The 20323-nt window shown below is 50.7% G+C and overlaps 1 protein-coding gene across 10 annotated transcripts in view; it reads left to right on the forward strand.

Moving 5' to 3' along the window:
- Positions 1-20323, forward strand: part of MSI2 (musashi RNA binding protein 2) — a 199003-nt gene that overhangs the window by 116033 nt on the left and 62647 nt on the right. For all 10 annotated transcript variants that reach the window (XM_033078599.2, XM_033078594.2, XM_033078596.2 and 7 more), the window contains one exon: positions 5818-5866. In XM_033078599.2, the coding sequence (XP_032934490.1) occupies positions 5818-5866 (49 nt within the window). The remainder of the gene's footprint in view (positions 1-5817; positions 5867-20323) is intronic.

Raw genomic sequence — 20323 nt, forward strand, 5'->3', positions numbered from 1 at the left:
GTTGGGGATGCTCTTTGCCATGTCACGGCTGGTGAGCAAGCCCTGAGATTAACGTGATTGAATGACTGTTTTAATTTCAGCCCTGATGGAGCAAAATTAGTTACAATGATATGTGTGTGTTGAATAAAATTGTAGTTTTATTAGCTATAATTGCTGAAGAAGACTTTTTAAAGCCTCGACTGCTGGGGGGAAAAATTGCTAGCACTGGAATTTGTGCTTGCACAGTATGGCATTGATTGTTACCGTGGTGCATGATCTGTTGGGAAGTTGTCAGCAGGGCACAGTGGGGAGGGCTGAGCCAGGAACCTCACCCTGTGCCCCCAGCACCCCAGGGAACACAGCCACATGTGGAGTGAATCCCTCTGCAGGGATGGAGAACACTGGAGCAGCACTCCCAGCCTGGAGCTCCCTGCTTGCCCTGGAGCCCTGGCCAGGATGGGCTCAGCGTGGTGGGGGGACCAGCCACGGTCTGGGCTGGGTCTGGTGTGGCCATCCATGCTGGGACACTGCTGAAGGACCCTGGGTGATGGTCATCCATGCTGGGACACTGCTGAAGGACCCTGGGTGATGGTCATCCATGCTGGGTGACCCTGGGTGATGGTCATCCATGCTGGGACACAGTGCTGTGCTCATCCATGCTGGGACACTGCTGGAGGACCCTGGGTGATGGTCATCCATGCTGGGACACTGCTGAAGGACCCTGGGTGATGGTCATCCATGCTGGGACACTGCTGAAGGACCCTGGGTGATGGTCATCCATGCTGGGACACTGCTGAATGACCCTGGGTGATGGTCATCCATGCTGAAGGACCCTGGGTGATGGTCATCCATGCTGGGACACTGCTGAAGGACCCTGGGTGATGGTCATCCATGCTGGGACACAGTGCTGGAGGACCCTGGGTGATGGTCATCCATGCTGGGTGACCCTGGGTGATGGTCATCCATGCTGGGACACTGCTGAAGGACCCTGGGTGATGGTCAGGGGGCTTGGGGAGCCCCAGGGTGGGAGACAGAGCGGGGAGGAGGGAGTGTGTGTGACAGAAAGAGGGGGGATAATTTGTTTCTTTGTTTAATTCTGTTGTAATCAAGCCCAGAGGCTGGTGTGGGGGAGCCATTTCAAATTGTCTGCCAAGCAAGAGGCATTTGTCTTAATTTATGTGGGGGGAGGTTGTAAATCTGCGGGAGCGCGTTGCCGCCGCTTGGATTTCACATGCGCATTTAGAATAACAGCACCTGACAGTTCACTGGCAGCCAAGAGGTTTTTCTGCTTCAGAAAACAAAATATTGGAGGAGTTGTGCAGTGTGGATAAATAATCTGAGAATTAGACCAGAATACCCAGCACACTTTTCTTGGAAGAGCAGGAGAGGTGAGGGACCTGTAAAGTTCACGAGGGATGGAGGGAGGAGAGGCACAAGTGAATTGTGTGAGGATTGTCCTTCAGGAATTCCTTCCCTCCCAGACCCTGCTGGAATTGTCACCGTGCTCCATTCCAGGTGTAATTCCCTTTGTCTGCCCTAATTCTTCTTTGAAATTCCCTTCTTGAAGGGATGGAGAACATAGTGCCAAAACACCCCAGGGAGCACAGGAGCACCTCAGCCTGCTCTGGGTGTGTTGGAAACTCAGGGTTTGCATCAGGAAAAACCTTCCTGGGCTGGATGAGGAGGCATAAAGGGCTGCTGTGTGTCCCTCAGTGCAGTTGTGGTGGTTTCATTGTGGAAGTTTTGCTCAGTGAGTAAACTTGACTCAGACAGGAGGACCAGAGCACGGAGGTGTGCAGGGATGCTCCGGTTTGTTCTGGAGTCACTGCTGGGTTTGCAGGCACTCAGCCTGGAGGGTGCAGTGTCACTGACCATGGGCTGTGCTGTCTGCTCAGCTCCTGCTGCCTCCTGGAGAAGAGGAGTTGAAAATCCCAAAGAGAAAAGCAGGAGGAATGACTGGAGAATTCTGTGTGTTCTTGTGCTGGGCTGGATCACTTGCATTAAATTCAGAGACTTTCTGAGTACAATTAATAGTCATTTTATTTAGGTCACCCTGGTTTTGTTGCTTTAAATGTATGCCTCCATTAAAGTGGAAGAAAATCAAATACATTTATCTCTGTGGAGCCTTTTGTGAACTGGTTGGGCATATTTTAAATAACCCTGGGAACTGTTAGGATTATTAAAGCCTTTGGCTCCTCCAGGTTTTTTTTCTTTCCTCCTATTCTCCCCTATTCCTCCTTCCAGGCAGTGAGTAATGAAGTGGTAGAGCCCTTCCTTTTCTCAGAGCCCCAAGTGGATTGGAAAAAAAAGAAGTTAAATAAACTGAAGCCCATTAGTTAGGCTTTATGTAAGAAACTGGGTCTGTATGGATGGGCTGTGCTGGGACAGAGGAGTCTGGGGGCCTTAAGTCCATTTGTAACCAGTGTTCACTGGCAAGTCTTTGTTTTCTTTTTTATTTTAGTCACCCTAAGTCCTGAGACTGTTCATTTTGTAGCTCTCACTTGATGCTCAGAAGGAGTGGGGATTAATCAGCTGCTGCAAGGCTCGCTCTGGGAGGGGCTGGGTCTGTGTTACCTGCTGGAGGTGGCTCAGCCTCCCCTCTGTGCTGGGGGTGATGGCCAAGCCTTGCAGGCAATTCCACCTTCCCCTCCTGCTTCTAACCCGGGAAAAACCTTCCTTGCCTCTTGTATGCAAAGTGTGGCTGCAGTTTTGGGCTGAGACCTGGAGAAGTTGCAGCTGAGCATCTTTAAAATGCAGGGAGAGCCCGGGGCTGGAGGAGGGGTTAACCCAGGCACTCACAGCCCTGAATGTACTTGAGTTTTGGCTGTGGGTTGTTGGATTTTTTTTTTTTTCCCTTCCCCTGAAATAGGGATCAATTTGCTTACTACAGGGTTTACTGCCGGTTACCTTGGCTGTGTCCCTTATTTCTCCTTGATGAAAACTCGAACAAGCCGCTTGTGTTTGCCTCTCAGAGAACCGTGAGAAACGGGCTGTGTGTGTGAGGCAGTGTGGTTTGCTCATTCTATTCAGCCCTTTGTATATTCAAATTCTTCTAGTTCGAGTTCTTGCTGTTCTGCCAGATTTCCATACCATTGATGGGTTTTCTGCATTAATAAGTTTCTCTCCCCCCTCCCTCCCATACCCTCGCCACCTTTTTGCAACTGGTGAAAAGTTTTTCTGAGCGCTCTGCCCTCTCCATATTGATTTTCTTCTCCTGCTTGTCTCACCAGCTCTCAGATGTTTTATTTTGCAAAGCGTTAATAGAATTTTCCTTTTGCCGCTGCACTCTGTCTATTCAGGAGGTTTCAAGAAGTCTCATTGTGTCACCGGACTATGGAGGAGAGAGGCTATTCTTCTGCCACAATGCCTGCCCTAAAAAATAACGCAGGGTGGGGTGAGCACAGAAAGGGCAGAGACGGAGATAAAATGTTCTGACCTTAGGAAAGAGAAAAGATAACCAATTAGACATTGTTGAAAGGGCACCAGCTGGCTCAAAGAACACCCCACTGATCATTTTTTCTTCAAGGCATGCTTGGGCCGTGTCTGAACTCAGCTGCAGGGATGCTCCCCCCATGCAGGTTTCAGATGGGGGCTGGCAGGGCTGACCCTTTTCCAGGGAGCTGCTGCCCAGCCCTGATCCCAGCAGTTGGTGCTGCGCTCCTGGGGCCCCAGGAAACCTCCCTCCAGGATTAGCCCCTGCAGCCTGTGCTTGTTACTGCTAATAGGGATTTATTTGCATAAAAAAGATCCCTGCCAAGATCATCATTCCAGCTTGGTACACATGGCACAGAGCCGTGTTTGCCCAGAGGATGGTGTTGGTTGGACAGGTGGGAGAAGGGAAGGGAGCAGCAGAGCCCAGGGTGAGCAGGGGCTGCACCCAGAGCTGGGTCTGGGGCCAGGACCGGCCCCTCCTTGCCCTTGGAGGAGCACAGTGAGGCTGCACAGGAGGTTCAGGGTGAGACATGGCCATGCTGGAGCATCTCTTCTCTCCCCAGCCAGCACAGCAGCCTTTTGGAAGTCCCCAATCATGTCCCTGCAGGAGGTGTCACTGGGGTAGGACAGTGTGGCTCCAGCCTGGAGAGCTGCACACAGGGACAGAGCACCTCCCTGGGCTGCTGGGTCTGTGCTCCTGCACATCCAGGAGCTCTCTGGGATGGGATTGGAGGCAGAAATTTCCATATGGAACCTTCATCAGCAGGGGTTGAGCAGGGACAGGGGGGCTGGTGCAGGGAGCTGCCATGCCCCAGAAACAGCAGCAGGTGCAGTGTGTAATTTTGGGTTCCAGTGAGGCCAGGACCTGTGAGAATGAAAAATAAAGATTGCTGAGCAAACATAACCCTGGAGCAGAGATAAGCAGGGTGAAGGGCAGCCTGGTCCTTATCTGCCTCCTGGTATTGCTCATCCTGGTGAGTTCTCCCCCTTGGAGGGAGGACAGACAGCAGGACAGACTTAATGCAGTTTGAGTTTTTCAGTGCATCAGCGTCTTCAGGTCTCAGGCAAGATGGGTATCAGGAGACCTGCAGTTCTGCACTGGCTCAGGCCACTGCCAGCACTTTCTGCAAACCATTTTGAATAGAAAAGTTAAGAACCACTTAAGCAAAAACAGGTTTTCAGATGAATTTTAGGCATCATGTGAAGTTTTGCTGCTCTGTATTTTTTTACAATATCCTGGAACTATTTCAGTCCTTCAGAACTTCAGGGAGGTTCAATTTGTGTTTTCACCACCTTCCCAAACTCCTCCCCAGCCAAGGCTGAGAAAATTTTCACAGACATAGGCTTGCTGCCTAAGAGGGCATTTGTGGGGACAGGTGGACCCTTTGCTGTGTGACATGAGGAGAGCATGTAACTGCACTGTAAATCACTTAGCTACAGTAAATGATTTATAGAAAACCAGAGTACAAGCCAAAGAAGTACAGAAAAATTATTGGTGGGAAAAAAATCCCAAAACTTCAAACAAACAAAAAATCCCAAAGCCACACCCCAGACAAGCAGTGGAGTCCTTTAGAGGATAAAACCTTTTCTTTAAAGTTCTTCTCCCTCCCTGCAACACCTTCTGTAATTCAGTGTTAGAGATTTTCATCACCCCTGGGTTTACAACAGGGAATTTCATCTCAGAGCTTGCCCAGGACGTGTCACAGGGCACAGGGACCCACCTGCCCCCACTGCTGCAGCCTCAAACAGCAGCTCAGGGTGTGACAGTGCTGGGAAACCAACCCCAGCCCTGCATCCTTGTGCACTAAGTGCAAAATTTTAGGTGTGGCTGCACAGATTAAATGGAGGTGGAATAAATCATGCAAATCCTAATGAAAGTTGAAAGCAATTTGGTTGCACTTCAATACGTTTCATCAGTCATCTCTCTTCTGAAGTGGAAATGCCGAGCCCGATGCGAATTAAAGTTTCTCCCTCCTCCCTCTCCCCTCTCCTCCAGCTTTTCAAAAGCCCTTTTGAAAACCCCTGAATACCTTTCTTGGCTGACCAGATTTTACCCTGCTCATACCTCTTTTAACCCAATTCTCAGCCAAGACAGTGACTCTAATTTGGAGAAGTCATGGGCTTGATTTGCATCCACGCTTCCTCCCTTGGCCCTTCCTGCTCTCCCTGCAGAGGGGAGATGAGGCACAACCAGGGGAAGAGCTGCTGAGATATTTACTGTTTAGGGCCAGCACTTTCAGTGGTCACTTTTCTCCTTGAGGAGCAGATGTCAGCCAGGGCAGGGAGGGGGAAAGCAATGGTTTCCCAAAGGAGGAGCTGCCTCTGGCCAAAAGCAGGGAGTTGCTGTGTGTGCTGTGTGGGAGCTGCCAGCTGTGCTAAAGCACAACTCTCCTCTTTGTCTTGCAGGTAGAGGATGCCATGCTAATGTTTGACAAGACGACCAACAGGCATAGAGGTAAGAGGGATGGGGAGCTCTGACCTCACAGTGTGGGACAGCTGCTGCACGGGGCAGCAAGCACCAGATCCAGGGGGATGAGCTGGGCTCAATCCATGGCACTAAACCCTCTGTCCTGCAGGTAGCAGAGGAGGCCTGGTTGGCATGGAGTGCCCCATGCACCTGGATTTTCTCCTCACTTTACTGGTCAGGCTCATGACCTGGCTTTGGGAGGAGCATTGTCAGGCTCCCTGAGAGAGCAAATCCCCTGGGGCTGGATGTGCTGGGGCTGCTGGAAGCAGCATGTCTGTACTGAGGTGGCTGGCATCACTTAGGCTGGGCATAAATCCAGTTAAGCTGAGATACCAGGAAATGGGGTTGCAGGTGTGCTGGAGTTCTGAAGCTGAGTGAGCTCATCCCCCAGCAGTGTAGCTCAGAACAAGCAGGATCTCCAAAAAGGGAATTTCCCTACATGTATTTCACGAGGGAGATGAGGTTTCTCATCCTATTTCTCATCCCATTGCTTGCACAGCTCTGTGTAAAGGAGCTGAGAGTTATTTTCTGTGTCAGGGCCTTTCCTTTCAGTGGGAATGAGCAATGCTGCTGTGTCTGGGAGAGCTGTTCCCATTCCTGCTGCATTCCCCAGCTCTGGCAGCGCTGCACTCTGCTGGGAGCAGCCACAGGGGCTTGGGGACATCCCCTGGGGACAGCTCCAGGGCCCCCTGGCCCCTGCCTGGGGATGGAGATGGAGATGGTGGGGATGGAGATGATGGAGATGGAGATGATGGAGATGGAGATGATGGAGATGGAGCTGATGGATTCTGTGCTCAGGTTTGGTGGGAGGCAGCACGTGGCTCCTGCCCCTGGCTGATCTGGTGGCTGTCTCAGGCACAGAGGTGCCAACTGCTCTCAGTGTTTTGGGGAGGCTGCCAGGGTGGGAAGGAGCCTGTGCCCATCCAGGGGAAGCCCCAGGAAGGGGAGAGGGGGCAGCCTCTCCACTCCCCTCCATCTCCACACAGGGTCAGCAGAGCCTCTCCCTGCTCTGGGTTTGCTGTAAGCAGAGACTGGGCTGAGCAGATGGCTGGGTGAGTCAGGCAAGCCTCTGGGGCAGCATTCCCTCCCTCTGCCTCCCAGGCACTGATTCCTCTCTGGAGTACCCTGGCAAGTCCAGCAGCAGCTTGCTCAGGAGGATCAGCTCCTCCAGTGCCCTTCCATTTGTACAGGGACCTGTTCAAAGCCCTTACTTAGGTTGAGAAGTTCAACCCCTGACAGCTTCCTTTTATATCCAGGGAATTTTCCACCCTCCTCCCTGCAATCACAGGCCATAAATACTCCTCTCCATTCAGGATCTTGGCATGTTGTTTGTTGCATTTAAAAGCTGCCTGATGTGGAGCTTTGGTGCATGGCCCTGTGGTCTGGGGGCAAGAAGAGCTGGGGGGCTCTGGAGAGGTCCCAGATCCCAGAGCTGGGTTCCAGCTGCAGTGAGCCCTGTTCCTGTGGTCCCAACACCTTGAGCTGCCCTGGCCAGGCTCTGCAGGGCCAGCAGAGCAGAGCAGTGCTGTGTGAGCCCTGCTGTGCCTCCTGCAGGATGATTGTCTGCTGTTCCCCAAGGTGACCCCTGCTCTGTCCCTGCCGGGCTCTGTGCTGCTCTAAGCACTTCCCAAGGCAGTGTTGGTGTCTGAGCTCTGGAGTGCTGAGCTCTGAGTGCTGAGCTCTGGAGTGCTGAGCTCTGAGTGCTGAGCTCTGGAGTGCTGAGCTCTGGAGTGCTGAGCTCTGGAGTGCTGAGCTCTGAGTGCTGAGCTCTGGGAGTGCTGAGCTCTGGAGTGCTGAGCTCTGGAGTGCTGAGCTCTGGAGTGCTGAGCTCGGAGTGCTGAGCTCTGGAGTGCTGAGCTCTGAGTGCTGAGCTCTGGAGTGCTGAGCTCTGGAGTGCTGAGCTCTGGAGTGCTGAGCTCTGGGAGTGCTGAGCTCTGAGTGCTGAGCTCTGGGTGCTGAGCTCTGAGTGCTGAGCTCTGGAGTGCTGAACTCTGGAGTGCTGAGCTCTGAGTGCTGAGCTCTGAGTGCTGAGCTCTGAGTGCTGAGCTCTGGGTGCTGAGCTCTGAGTGCTGAGCTCTGAGTGCTGAGCTCTGGGAGTGCTGAGCTCTGGAGTGCTGAGCTCTGAGTGCTGAGCTCTGGGAGTGCTGAGCTCTGAGTGCTGAGCTCTGAGTGCTGAGCTCTGGGAGTGCTGAGCTCTGGAGTGCTGAGCTCTGCCCCAGCAGCCCTGCTTCAGCGTTTCTGGGCTCTTTGGGGAGGCTGCAGCAGTGTGCCAGGGATTCTGCAGGGTTGAGCCTGGGTAATGAACCCCACAGGGTGGATTCCTTGTCCAAAAAGATCTTTCCACTGTCCAGGAGCAGAGGTCTGGGGGGCACCTTAGTTGCCACGAAACCTCTGGAGTTTTCCACAGAGGGCTTTTTCCCCACTATGAGTGTGTTGGAGATGAGAGGCAACAGGTCATCCTTTCTTTTTCCCCCCTGGGAATTCTGTGAATTTATTTCACTGGCTAATTCTTTTAATAGCTTGTTTTTCCTACATGCAAGCCATGACATTTTGCTCCCCATTAGCATCCCAGTGCAAGCTCCTGGGTGAGATCTAAGCAGGGAGGAACTAAAAACCCCAAAGGACCAGCAGCAGGCTCCAGATGCTGCTGGGTGCAGGTGATGTTACCCCAGGTTCCAAATGCTTTGGGTGCAGGTGATGTTACCCCAGGCTCCAAATGCTGCTGGATGGAGGTGATGTTAGCCGAGGTTCCAAATGCTGCTGGGTGGTGATGTCACCCCAGGCTCCAAATGCTTCGGGTGCAGGTGATGTCACCCCAGGTTCCAAATGCTCTGGGTGCAGGTGATGTTAGCCCAGGTTCCAAATGCTCTGGGTGCAGGTGATGTTAGCCCAGGCTCCAAATGCTCTGGGTGCAGGTGATGTTCCCCAGAACCTGCCCTGTGCTCCTGGATCCAGGCTGTGCCCCAGCTCTGGGGACAGGATGGCTGCAGTCCCTCTCCAGGTGGAAGAAGGAGTTCTCTGGCACTCAGGAGAGCCAGCTCTGTTTGGGAGGCTGTATCCCAGGCTTGCCCACTGCTGGGTGAAGGGCAGTGCTGCTTGCTTGCTGGGATTAGCCAAAATTCCTGCAGCAGGGGAGCCTGGCTGGTTCTGGGGGCTGCCAAAGCACAGGGAGGGCTGAGCTGCAGGGCTCGCCCTGCCAAGTACAGGTGGGAGGAAAAATCAAGTGCAAAAGGCAGAGTAAGAGTCCTCTTCATCTTCACACTTGAGTTTAGCCAGCCTTTTGTGGCATTTTTGCCTGCTCTGTGCAGGTAGCTGCTGCTAATCAGCCTAATGAACTGGCCCAGGGCTGTGGTGATGAAGTGAGCTGTGCCGATAAAATCACCCCAGATTTTACAAATTGTGACACTCTGATTGTGTTGGAAGCGTGTTTAAAATGCAGCAACAGTGTTAATGGCAATTCTTAAAACCACTTGTGGGTTGCAATCTGTATCTTCAAATTAGCCACGGGAAAGAGAAATGGCAGATAAAATATCCAGTGTGGTTTGCTGTCGTTGGTCTGTGCCTGGAATAATCATCGTGGGCATGGGAAGGGAAAAGGATTCAAATTCACTCCCTACTCCTAGAAGGCAAGAGAAATTTCCTTGCAAGAAAATGGAGAGGGTTTGTTGTCATAATTCTGGCACGTGTGTGTGTTTGGGGAGTGAGGAGCTCCCCTGCTAATGCAGGCACTGAACCAGGCAGGGCAGGAGGGGTTTGTAAAACCCACCCAAAAACAAACCTGGTGCCTGGCAGGGAGCACTTCACTCTGTGCTGGGCTTGATCCTGGAGGTCCTTTCCAACCTTAATGATTCTGTGATTCTATAACCTTAGAAATGCCATCAGGCCAGTCATGCTGTGCCTCTGCAGGAGTATTTTAATGTCCAGCTATTCCTGGATTTCTCTAAGGAAAATAAGACTCAGCTCTTGCCTTCATGCTGATCTGTTTAGCTGTATTAAAGGCAGGTTGCAAAATCTGTATTTAATTGGAGTGGTTATTTTTTGGTGTATTGTAGGCAAGACAATCCCTAGAAGCATCACTGGGATGTCTCCTTCCAAGGGTTCTTCTGGCTGTGACAGTGGGCACACAAAGAACCAGCACCTGATAAACAAATATCCCTGGGGCAGCCTGTTTAGGTGCCTTTTTTTTTTTCTATTTCTGTACTACTGTATTCCTGCAGTCTTCTAAAAGCCACACACAAAAGTTCTCCCAACATTCTGGCAGATCACTTCTGTCACTTTCTTCACTGCCTAAAATTTCATAAAGCTGAAAATTACTGGGTCAATCTTGAAAGGATTCAGTAATTGGAAAGAAAGGGGAAAAAAAAAAAAAGAAAAGCTGGTGGTGTTATTTTGTTACCCTTGCAAAGTGCAGATAAAATCTGGAGTTCAGCATTAGTTATTGATCTTTGGGGGTGGAGGGAGCCTGGCAGGATGATGATGTCCTTCTAACTTGGTTATGGAGAGGAGCTCCAGGAAGTGCTGGGGTGGGGGCCGTGCCCTTGGGCTGGGATTACAGGCTGTGTGAGGAGGAGGAGGAGGGAGGAAGGACAGCTGGATCAGTGCAGGGGACAGGAATGGGCTGTGCTGAGCTGATCCAGGTGAGCCAGGAGAAGGGGGTGCAGTGGTTCCTTTCCTGCATCACAGCAGCCCCATGTGTGGGACTCACAAAAAGCCTCAGGTTCTGAGTGAGTGAATCCCCCCAGCTGTAATTGTGTATTGAGTGTAATAATAAACATTTTTTTTTCCAAGCTGCCCAGCCCTCAGAGGTGTTCTGGTATCAGTTATTCTGGTATCAGTTAACCCCCTTGCACAGCTGAGGGTGGCAGTGGGGAGGGGAGGGAGGTGACAGGCTGTGATTTCACAGCGCCGTGCCCAAGGCTGGGGGTTTGTCCAGACCCCCAGAACTCAGACTGGAAGGGTGCTGCCCCCATCCCACCAAAACCCCAGAGCTCAGGGGCTCTCCCATCCTCTGCTCCCAAGGAGGGAGGGAGGGTCCAGATTCATGTCTGATTCCAGCAGATTCCAGGGCAGGTGGAAGAGTTGGCACCATGGTTGTGTTTATTGGGAGTGTTAGAGAGACACTGGCTGTGCCTCTGCAAAGGAGAAAAATAACCTTTTGTGTCCTGTCCTGCTGCCAAAACCCCAGTTCTGGAGCTGATCTCTGAAGTTATAATTGACATTTTTATAGATGAGATATAAATATAATTAAGTCACTGCAATTATTTGTTTATCACCATCTCCCTCAAGTCATGCAAGGTCATGTGCATTTAGAAAATACATCCCCAGGCAGTTTTGAGAAAAGAGTAGTTAAAATATATAGAAATAATTGCCTAATTTGGTCATTTTGAGCATAGCTTTTCTTGGCAGCAGCCTGGCTGTAGCACTGAGTATCCTCAGAACTGCTGGGAGCCTTCCCTCAGCTCCAATTGTGCTTTTTTGTGGGCTCAGGGAGAGCTGCAGGTCTGACCCACAGATTTGGGGAAGGCATCCACAGCCACAGCAGAGATGCTTTTTTCAAACATCAAGTGCTTGAAGGGCTGTGGATGAGGAGTGTGCCAGAGCTCTAAATGCAGGCAGTGTTATTGTTATTGCTCTCCGAGCTGCTATTCCCCTGTCAGCTGTATCACTTCACAAATGGGACTCCAGAGAGGTGCTTGTGCTGCTGGCTCCACACTCCTGAACCCAGCCCAGCCCAGAGATTTAACCCTTGCTGGCAGAGCTCAGGGGATTGGGAGCTGCAGCTGCACACAGGGGGTTTGGAGAGATTTTTAAGCAAATATTTGCTTCTAAACTTGACGTGAGGGCTGCTAAGATTCATTAGTTAATGTTATTTACCATTTCCACACCTATCAGTGAGCACCATCAGTCACACCTGTCTGTTTGGATTGCAGCAGTGACATGTGCCACGTTAATATTTTATAGGTGTGTGTTTTTAATATTACATCCCCGCTTATAAATATTCATTTCTTAAACACATTAAGGGCTGCAACGCTGCAGAGCATCGCTGACATCTCTGCTCTCAGGGCTGGGGGCTGCTTTGCTTCCCAGCTTTCCCATTTGGGACCAGTTTGTCACTTCGTGCTGTCCTCAGGTGGTGGGGACAGTGGATGTCCCCTGGGGCAGGGTGGTGGCAGTGCCATGCCCAGGGCTCCCCCAGCTCTGTCCTGCTCTGTCCTGCTCCCCACTTTGGTGTTGATAAACACAAAGAGGAGAAGCTGCCAGTTCTTGGATCCATCCCCTTGTGTTGTAGTGTCCTGGCTGGTGCCTGTGGCTGTGCTGGGGCAGCTCTGAGGTGTCAGACACACAGAGGCAGGGCAGTGTGAGCCCCCACCCCGCTGGGCTCAGCCCCAGAGCAGCAGCCAGGCTCTGGCCAGGCTTTTCCAGGCAGTTCAGAACATCTGGGACTGCTCACAGTGATCCTGGATGGTGCCACCTGAGGCTTGCAGTGATTGCCCAGCCCTGCACTGTCTGTCAGACCTCACTGCTTCATTCTGTGATGAGAATCCCATCCAGGAGATGTGAGCACCAGAGCAGGGGATGTCTGTGCAGGATTTCTCTGAACAATTCTCCTCTGGCAGCAGCACTCAGGAAAGGGACTGGCGTTTTTATTCTCTTGTTTAGCAAACAAACTGCAATAGTAATGCTAATTGAGAAAAAAGTCTGTCCAACCTCCAGTAAAGGCTGCAAACTCAGCCCAGTAATTAGTTTGGAACCTCTGGTATCAGAGACATTACATTAAATATCAACCCAAAGGCATGTTGTAAAGGACAGCCGGGTTGTACACTCATTTGTATCTTGTCTTCGTGGGTGAAGAAATCACTGAATTCCCTGTGCCCAGAGGGAGAGCTCTGACCCTTCTGACCTGGATTTCTGCAGCATCCTTTTGCTCAGCCCTGGTACAGGAGGGGCTGAAGGGCTCGTCCTGCTCGCCCTCCCCAGGCTGGAGCAGCTCAGGAGGAGCCTCAGAGCTGCCAGGGGAGATGCTGCATCTTCTGACACCTTCAGCAGCTTTTCCAGTATCAGTGAGCTTTGTGGGGTGCTGAAGGATGGTTTTGCTGATGCCCTGATGCCTTGGGTGGGAAGGCAGAGGCACAGAGATGGGAGAGGGCAGAGCTGCTCCTGCAGGTGCCTGTGGTGTCCAGGAGCTGGAACAGGACATTTCCTTCCTGTGCAGCTGTGATTCATGGTCTCAGTCTGGAAATGAAAAATCTTCATTCACTTAAAGTGCATCAATAACAAGGCAGCTAAACCACAGTTGTACTGGAGAGGGCAGAGGAAATCAGCACAGCCTCTCTGCTCTCTGCAAGGTTCTTCAGGAAACACGAAGTGCAAATATTTCTGAGGTTTTCTGGATGATGCTCACAGTTCTATCACACTTGCAGGGGGTGAGCTGGTGTTAAGGCACCACGTTGTGTGCCCAGCTGAGGCTGCCTTGAGCAGTGAGGTCATTTAGTACGAGCTCAGTTTGCCTTCTCACTGTCACTGCCGAGCAGGCAGCTTGAGTGACAGGGAAATTAGCACAAATCCTGATGGTCTCTGAGCAGAAAGAAGCCCTCCAAGCCACAAATAAGTTGTTGCTTGTGAATCTACCCCGCTGATGAAACCCAACCCCTTCTGCTTCCCCAGTGTAGGAGCCAAGTGATTAGCAGGGAGGCTCTGAGCCTCGTGGGACTGTTTGGAAATGTTAATTGAGGAAAGGCCAGAAACAGGAGGAGAACAAAATGCAACATTTCCATAGACGGGCAGTCTGCATACAAGAGGCAGAATTAAAATCAGCGTGGTGACCTTGAGAAAAGAGGCAGCAGCATGCCCAAAAATGTGATATGGAAATGGGGAGAGACACTGCCTCAGTCACTCCCTGGTGTGCTGGCTCCTGCTCCCTCTGGATCCCAGGGAGCAGGCTGGGAGTCCTCTGCAGTGTGCACACCTGTGCTGTCTGTTGGGTGGGTTGGATGGTGAATCCCTTGCAGTGAAGGTGAGGAGGATGCTGCAGGAGGGGCTGGTTTGTCACCTCTGAGTCCCCTCTGCCAGCTCTGCCCAGTGCTGCTGAAGCCTTGAGTTGTACAAGGTCACTGCCATGTGTAAAAGCCTCCTGGTGATCTGTTCAAACAGATGACACAGCCCCTGTCCCCAAACCTTGAGATTCAGCAGGAACTGAGGTTACACAGATAATGCTGGTAAGGAAGCCTTGCCCCTGAGCAGGTTTGCTCTCCCCATCCTCACATCCCTGGCTCTGGTTCTGTTCCTGGGCATTTGGGTGTTGGGAATTTGGGGGGATGCTGGTCCAGGCTGGGTGCACCTGGGGCTGAACTCAGTGTGTGTTCCTATTGCTCCCAGGGCTGTTTGTGCAAGGCAGGACTTGCCAGGGGGGTGGAAATGGAAGATTTCTTTAATTAGTTTGATTAAATGTCCTGGCATGCAGTGATTTTGCTTATCCTCTATGTTTTTTGTATATATAAGCTGAAGTAAGAACATCTGGCACTTTTTTCACTGGATCCGATAGAATGAGTTGAAAAACGGTTTCTTTCAGAAAACTGCAGGTTGGCACATTTGGGTTGTGGGTTTTATCTTTTTAATTTATTGAGTGTTTTCTGGACCAGAAAAGTACCTTCAGCCAGAGCAGTAATTCACAGATTGCTCCCCATTTTAAAGCACCCTCGCAGTTCCAGGAGCTCCCTGAATTCCCTGCTGTGGGAGATGAGGAGTGAACAGATCCAGTGCTATGAACCCTCCCCTGAGTGATGCCAAACCCCTGCTCAGGGCAGGGAACACAGCTCTGCACTGTCCCAGGGATCCCAGGTCATATGTGGGGCTGTGAACACAGGGCATGGCTCCAGGCTGGGTCTGTGCCTCTCACTTGGACCCCAGATCCATCTCTCCACATCTCCTCTCCGGGACCATTGCCAGCCCCAGTGTGAGTCAGTGGGAGCTGAGAAGTTGATTTCAGTCACAGCAATGCCCTGGTGAGGGAAATGTTCCTCCTTCCCCCTTGCAGGAGTCACACCTGAGCACACGTGTTCCGTGGAGCACTGGAAATTAGGGCAGGATCCGTAGGGAGAAGCCTGGCAGGAGAATTTGCTTCGTTCTGGCGACAAATATTCCCCTGTCAGATTCCCCTGTCAGCTCTCAGGGAGTTCAGATGAGCTAAAATCACTTTAAAGTCTTGGTGGGGGCTTGGCTTTTGCCATTTCTGCTCCTGGCAGCCCTGTTCCTCCTCACCCTAAACCCAAACTAATGAAGAAATTAAAATATTTGCTTTTGTGCTGCCTGGGCGCAATTGCAGGAAAACCAAAAAAAAAATCCAGATTGCAGAAGTGTGGGATTTGTTTGCCATTGCCCCACCCCTGGTGGTGTCCCCCAGGTTTTCTGGTGGTTCTTTGGCCTCATCCTGCTCCCTCCCTGGCAGGGCAGGAGCTCAGAGCCTGTTCCATGGGCTCCAGGAGGGTTTGGGAGCTGCAAACCTGCCCAGGGAAGGAGCAGCTGCACAGGGAGGATGGGAGCAGCTGTGGGTATGAAATTAGTCATTCTATGAAGAAATGGATTTGATAAATAATAAAACAGTGGTATTAACAACAGATGCTTTCCAGGTCAGATGACTTTGATAAAAGCACCCAACAGCCGTGGGTAATGGTATGAAAAATATGTATCTATATTTATAGATCTATTTATATGAAAAGGCATATAAATAAGTGTGTGTGTATATGCTCTCTGTAAATGTACCTGACATTTTATTTCTGGTTTAAAATGACAGTGGAAGTGTCGCTGCTCCCGTTCTTCACAGGCTTTGAGACTTGTCAAGAAAACCTGAAATTTGATCAATTCCCCCAACCCAGGGCTCCCTCCCCTCCCCTCCACAGCACAGGCTCCATTTGTTTTTATTTCATACCTTTTCATTTTGATAACTGTTTTGATTTGTAAAATACTATGCCTTATACAGTGTTTCCTTTATGATGATGTAGAGCGCTCTTCTTATCTTTCACCTTAAATCTTTGATAAGAGCATTTTAAAAATGAAATTGCTACCTGGCAGCATTACACACTGCTGGCTGCCTGCCAGCAAAGAGGAGCTGTGGAGGAGAGAGGAGAGGAGAGGAGAGCAGGGGAGCTCTGGAGAGGCTCCCCAAGGAGTGCAGGGCTGGGCTGGGATGGAGGAGGATGAGGAAGGGGAGGAAGCACAGCAGGACTGAGCCCAGCCCTGCCCTGCCATGCCAGCAGCCATTCCCCTCTGCTCCCTTCCTCCTAAATTCCCTCTTAATCAATTCCTGTCCCCACAGCCAGCCTGGGGCAGAGGGAGCTGCAGGGGTCACTTCATTTCCCCCTCCAAGCTGTCAGGCTGAACTTGGCCCATGTGCTGTTTTGGGTGGGGTAACCCAGCACGTCCCAGTAATTGAAATGTTTTTGGGTAACTGCAGGTTGTGCTGCTGAATGTGATTTATCAGGGGAGGCATCAGCACTGGGAATATCAGTAAATAGAATGTCTGACGTGGCAGGTCGTTTTTATTTTAATGTGGTGGATTTAATGAACTCTGGGTGTTGTAATTCATGGCAGTGGTGGAATGCATCCATCCCCTCCTGGTGACATTGGTGGCTGCTCTGTCCCTCCTTGGTGCTGTTGTTATGGCAGGACTCCTCTCTCTCCCTTGCATTCCCAAAGTGCCAGGGTAAATTCTTGCCTTTCACATTCAATACTATTACCAATAAACGTAGCCAGAAACTTCCCCAAGTAGTTCAGGCATTATAAATTATTATTATTATTATTTATTGAGTCTCCTGCAGGGGTGTTTGCAGAGGCTGGATGTTCCCATTCCTGCCCTGGCACCTTTCTGGGACTGAGGAGCAGCCCCCACATCTGCTGCCAGGTGATTTAATAGCATTTGTGTCCAGCCTAACCCAATCTATCTCACCTCGCTGAGAAAGGGAAAAAAAAAAAAAAAATAATCCTGCATCAAAATTACTGCTTTTGGAACTGTCTTGTCTCTTTTGAGTAGGAACTGGAGACAACTAGACAAGCTTCAATGGAAGGGAATAAAGAAATGTTACTTTGTGAACACAATCTTCTGGTACCAGTCACTTCTCAACAGCCATTCAATCAAAATGCTAATGGCAAAGGCAACAAGGGAGCGAGGTTATTGTAATCCTAATTGATAGGCTGCAGGGATGGGGTTTGATAAGTGCTGTTGAAGAGATGTTTTTGAAATATGATTCCCTTTAATTACAATGATACTAATAAAAACTGAACAAATGATTTAATGATCGTTTTCTGGGTAACGGCCTGAAGATTTTTGTTCCAGTTATTTTGGAAGTTGTTTTTCTTATTCTTTTTTTGAACCAGAAATTATGGAAATCACCTTAAAAATAAAGCCACAGTGGCAGGTAGTGACTTTATCTCAACTTGCGTGGCTACTTTGCATCAGAATTAATTCTGTCACATCTGAAGCTCTTGAATGAGAAATCCAGTCATTTATTTGTACAATAGACTTTGCTGAAAGCCCACAGTTGAAGCCACATTGCATGTAGGAATGCATTTAATATCTAATGCTTATAATAATTAGGATCAATTATGCCAGCAAGGATTTGAAAATCCATTTTGAGGGAGGGGCTGAGGGGTGTTCACAGGGGTTTTGCAGCACCTCAGGAGCAGGGGTTGGGTGGGATCAATGGGGATGTTGGCATTCAGTAACAAAGCTCCAAAGTTTCCCAGGGCAGCAGCATTTTCTGTGTCCCCTGATGGGTGGGAGAGCTGTGCCAGTGCTCCTCGTTCTGTGACTTGCATCTTGCCTCTGGAAACAGCAACACAAAGAGAGAGGGGAGCTCTGTCCCTGACAGGCAGCTCTGTCTCAGCTAATTTTTGATGATTTAATTGATAACAAAACAAATAACATTTTGGGGAGTGTGTGTTTAGCTGTTGTTGGCGTGGGCAGGGGCTCCTGGGACAGGGAGGATGCTCTCTCCTGCCTTTCAATTTGTCAAGCTCTCTCTCAAAGATCTGCCAGAGAAGAAAGGGTAATTAATAGGCTTGAAGTCATTTCCGATGTGTCAGTATTTCTGCCTTGCTTCCAAGTGATAATGTTGGCTGGCTCGAGGCCTCTGGGGAGCCTTCCATCTTATTAACTTGTCTGGGAGAAACAGGGAGTGGGGACAGCCTGGGCCAGTGGGTGACATGAAATAAGGATTTGTGCTGCTGCGAGCTGTAAACACGGGGGCAGCTGAGTAAAAAGTGGAAAGGAAAAAAAAAATTAAAGGAAGAAAAATATATTAAAAAGGGCACTGGTCACAAGTGGAGCTGGTGGAGGGGGTTGTGCTTTATTTAGGGCAGCCTGTCCTCAGGGTGTGGAGCTGGAATTGTGCTGTGTCACCCATGGCCAACCTCAGCAGTGCCAAAAGTGGGTCCTGCTTCTGTCTGGGTCCCTTGAGTCCCCTCATGTGGCTCCTGCTGCTGGAAAATCTGGTGTCAGACGGGCTGTGGGGTGTTTGATTCTAACCAGAGGGGAACAAGGAGATGTGGGGCACTGTGCCCATCCTGCAGAGCCAGCAGTGGCTTTGGGGTGCTGGGAGGGGACTGTGTGTCAGCACCCAGGGCTGGGGCAGTGCCCTGCTCCTGGCCAGGGTTCTGGGGTGCTGGAAGGGGGCTGTGTGTCAGCACCCAGGGCTGGGGCAGTGCTCTGCTCCTGGCCAGGGTTCTGCAGCATCCTCAGCTGTGTTTGGAGCTCCAGTGTGGGGCACCTGCATTCCCAGCAGGGTTTGGGTGGTCCTGCATCCCCTGGAGCACAGTGGAGCTGTGCAGGGTGAGGGAGCAGTGCTGTGCCTCCTGGAGAGGGACAGAGAGAGGAAAAACCCCCTTGGGCTGGGTTCCCAGTGAACTCTGGCTTCAGTGACAGCTGGAAGGGCTGGACAGAGGGACACAGGGACAGAGGGACACAGGGACAGAGGGACACAGGGATACAGGGACAGAGGGACAGAGGGATACAGGGACACAGGGACAGAGGGACACAGGGACACAGGGACAGAGGGACACAGGGATACAGGGACACAGGGACAGAGGGACACAGGGACACAGGGACAGAGGGATACAGGGACAGAGGGATACAGGGACACAGGGACAGAGGGACACAGGGACAGAGGGATACAGGGACACAGGGACAGAGGGACACAGGGACAGAGGGATACAGGGACACAGGGACAGAGGGACACAGGGACAGAGGGACACAGGGACAGAGGGACACAGGGACAGAGGGATACAGGGACACAGAGACAGAGGGACACAGGGACATAGGGATACAGGGACACAGGGACAGAGGGACACAGGGACACAGGGACAGAGGGACACAAGGACACAGGAGGTGTCTGAACCCAGCCTTGCTGAGCCCTGCAGCCACCCCAGCTCTGACCTCCACAGCACTGACCCTTCCTCACATCAGGGGGGTGCTGCACCTGCAGTTTCACCTCCTGTGCTTTTCTTGGCTTGGTTTTGAGTTCTGCTCCACTGCACAAGCGCCAGGGTGGCTCCATGAGCTGTTCAGGAGGGACCAGAGGGGACAGAGCTGCCCCCACCCTGGACAGGCTGTTCCTGGGATTGTTCCTTCAGGTGTTTTGAAGTTCCAGACCCAGTTTTGGGTCACTGGGAAGGAACAGGATGTCTTTCACCTATTGACAGGTTTTTGTTCCATCTCTTTTCTCTCCTGATCTCTCTGCTGTTTGTCAAGCTCACTTCTCCTGTAGCAGAGAAGTTGTTACTGCTAAACCTCTCTGGCAGCCTCTTGGCAAAGTGTGAGGTGGCCACAATGAAGAAAAACAAGGAAACCACCTCAAAGCTCTTCAGTGATTAAGCCACTTAACTGGCAAGTTCTTCCCTTCCACTGTCTCTGCCCAGTGGAGCTCCCCTTGCAAGCACTTATTAGGGAAGCTTGGTATAATCTAATTAAAATTTGGTTTAATATTCTGTGAAAATGAAAACTGAATCCTCTCTGCTCAAAAGAATGACCGTGCATGTATTAGTCCTGTGTCTTGTTGTTGTTGTTGGCTTATTCAAATATTAACACTGCCTGCACGCTCAAAATGATGGTTTGTGTCCATTAACAGGGCTTAATTCCCAAATTTAATGATGAGTGATACACAGGAGTTGGTGAAAGCTGCTTGCTGGATATCCTTTATTATGTTTTTTATGCTAATGTTCCTTCCTGGAGGTAAATAAGAGGAGGGGATGCTGGGCAATATTATTACTGTGAAATTAAAATAAAGTCTCATTATTTGAGGATGGAATTTAGTGGCTGAAGGTTTACTCTTCATCTGCAGCTTCATTCTGAATTCTTACAGCTAATTACCTGCTGATTAGTCGAGGACAGGCATTGCTCACCTTGGCCTTGAGCATCAGGCTCTCTCCTGGGCAGGGTGGTGGGAGTGTTTGGTA

Source organism: Catharus ustulatus, chromosome 22 (genome assembly GCF_009819885.2).
Source record: "Catharus ustulatus isolate bCatUst1 chromosome 22, bCatUst1.pri.v2, whole genome shotgun sequence".
In the NCBI taxonomy this organism is placed as follows: Eukaryota; Metazoa; Chordata; class Aves; order Passeriformes; family Turdidae; genus Catharus; species Catharus ustulatus.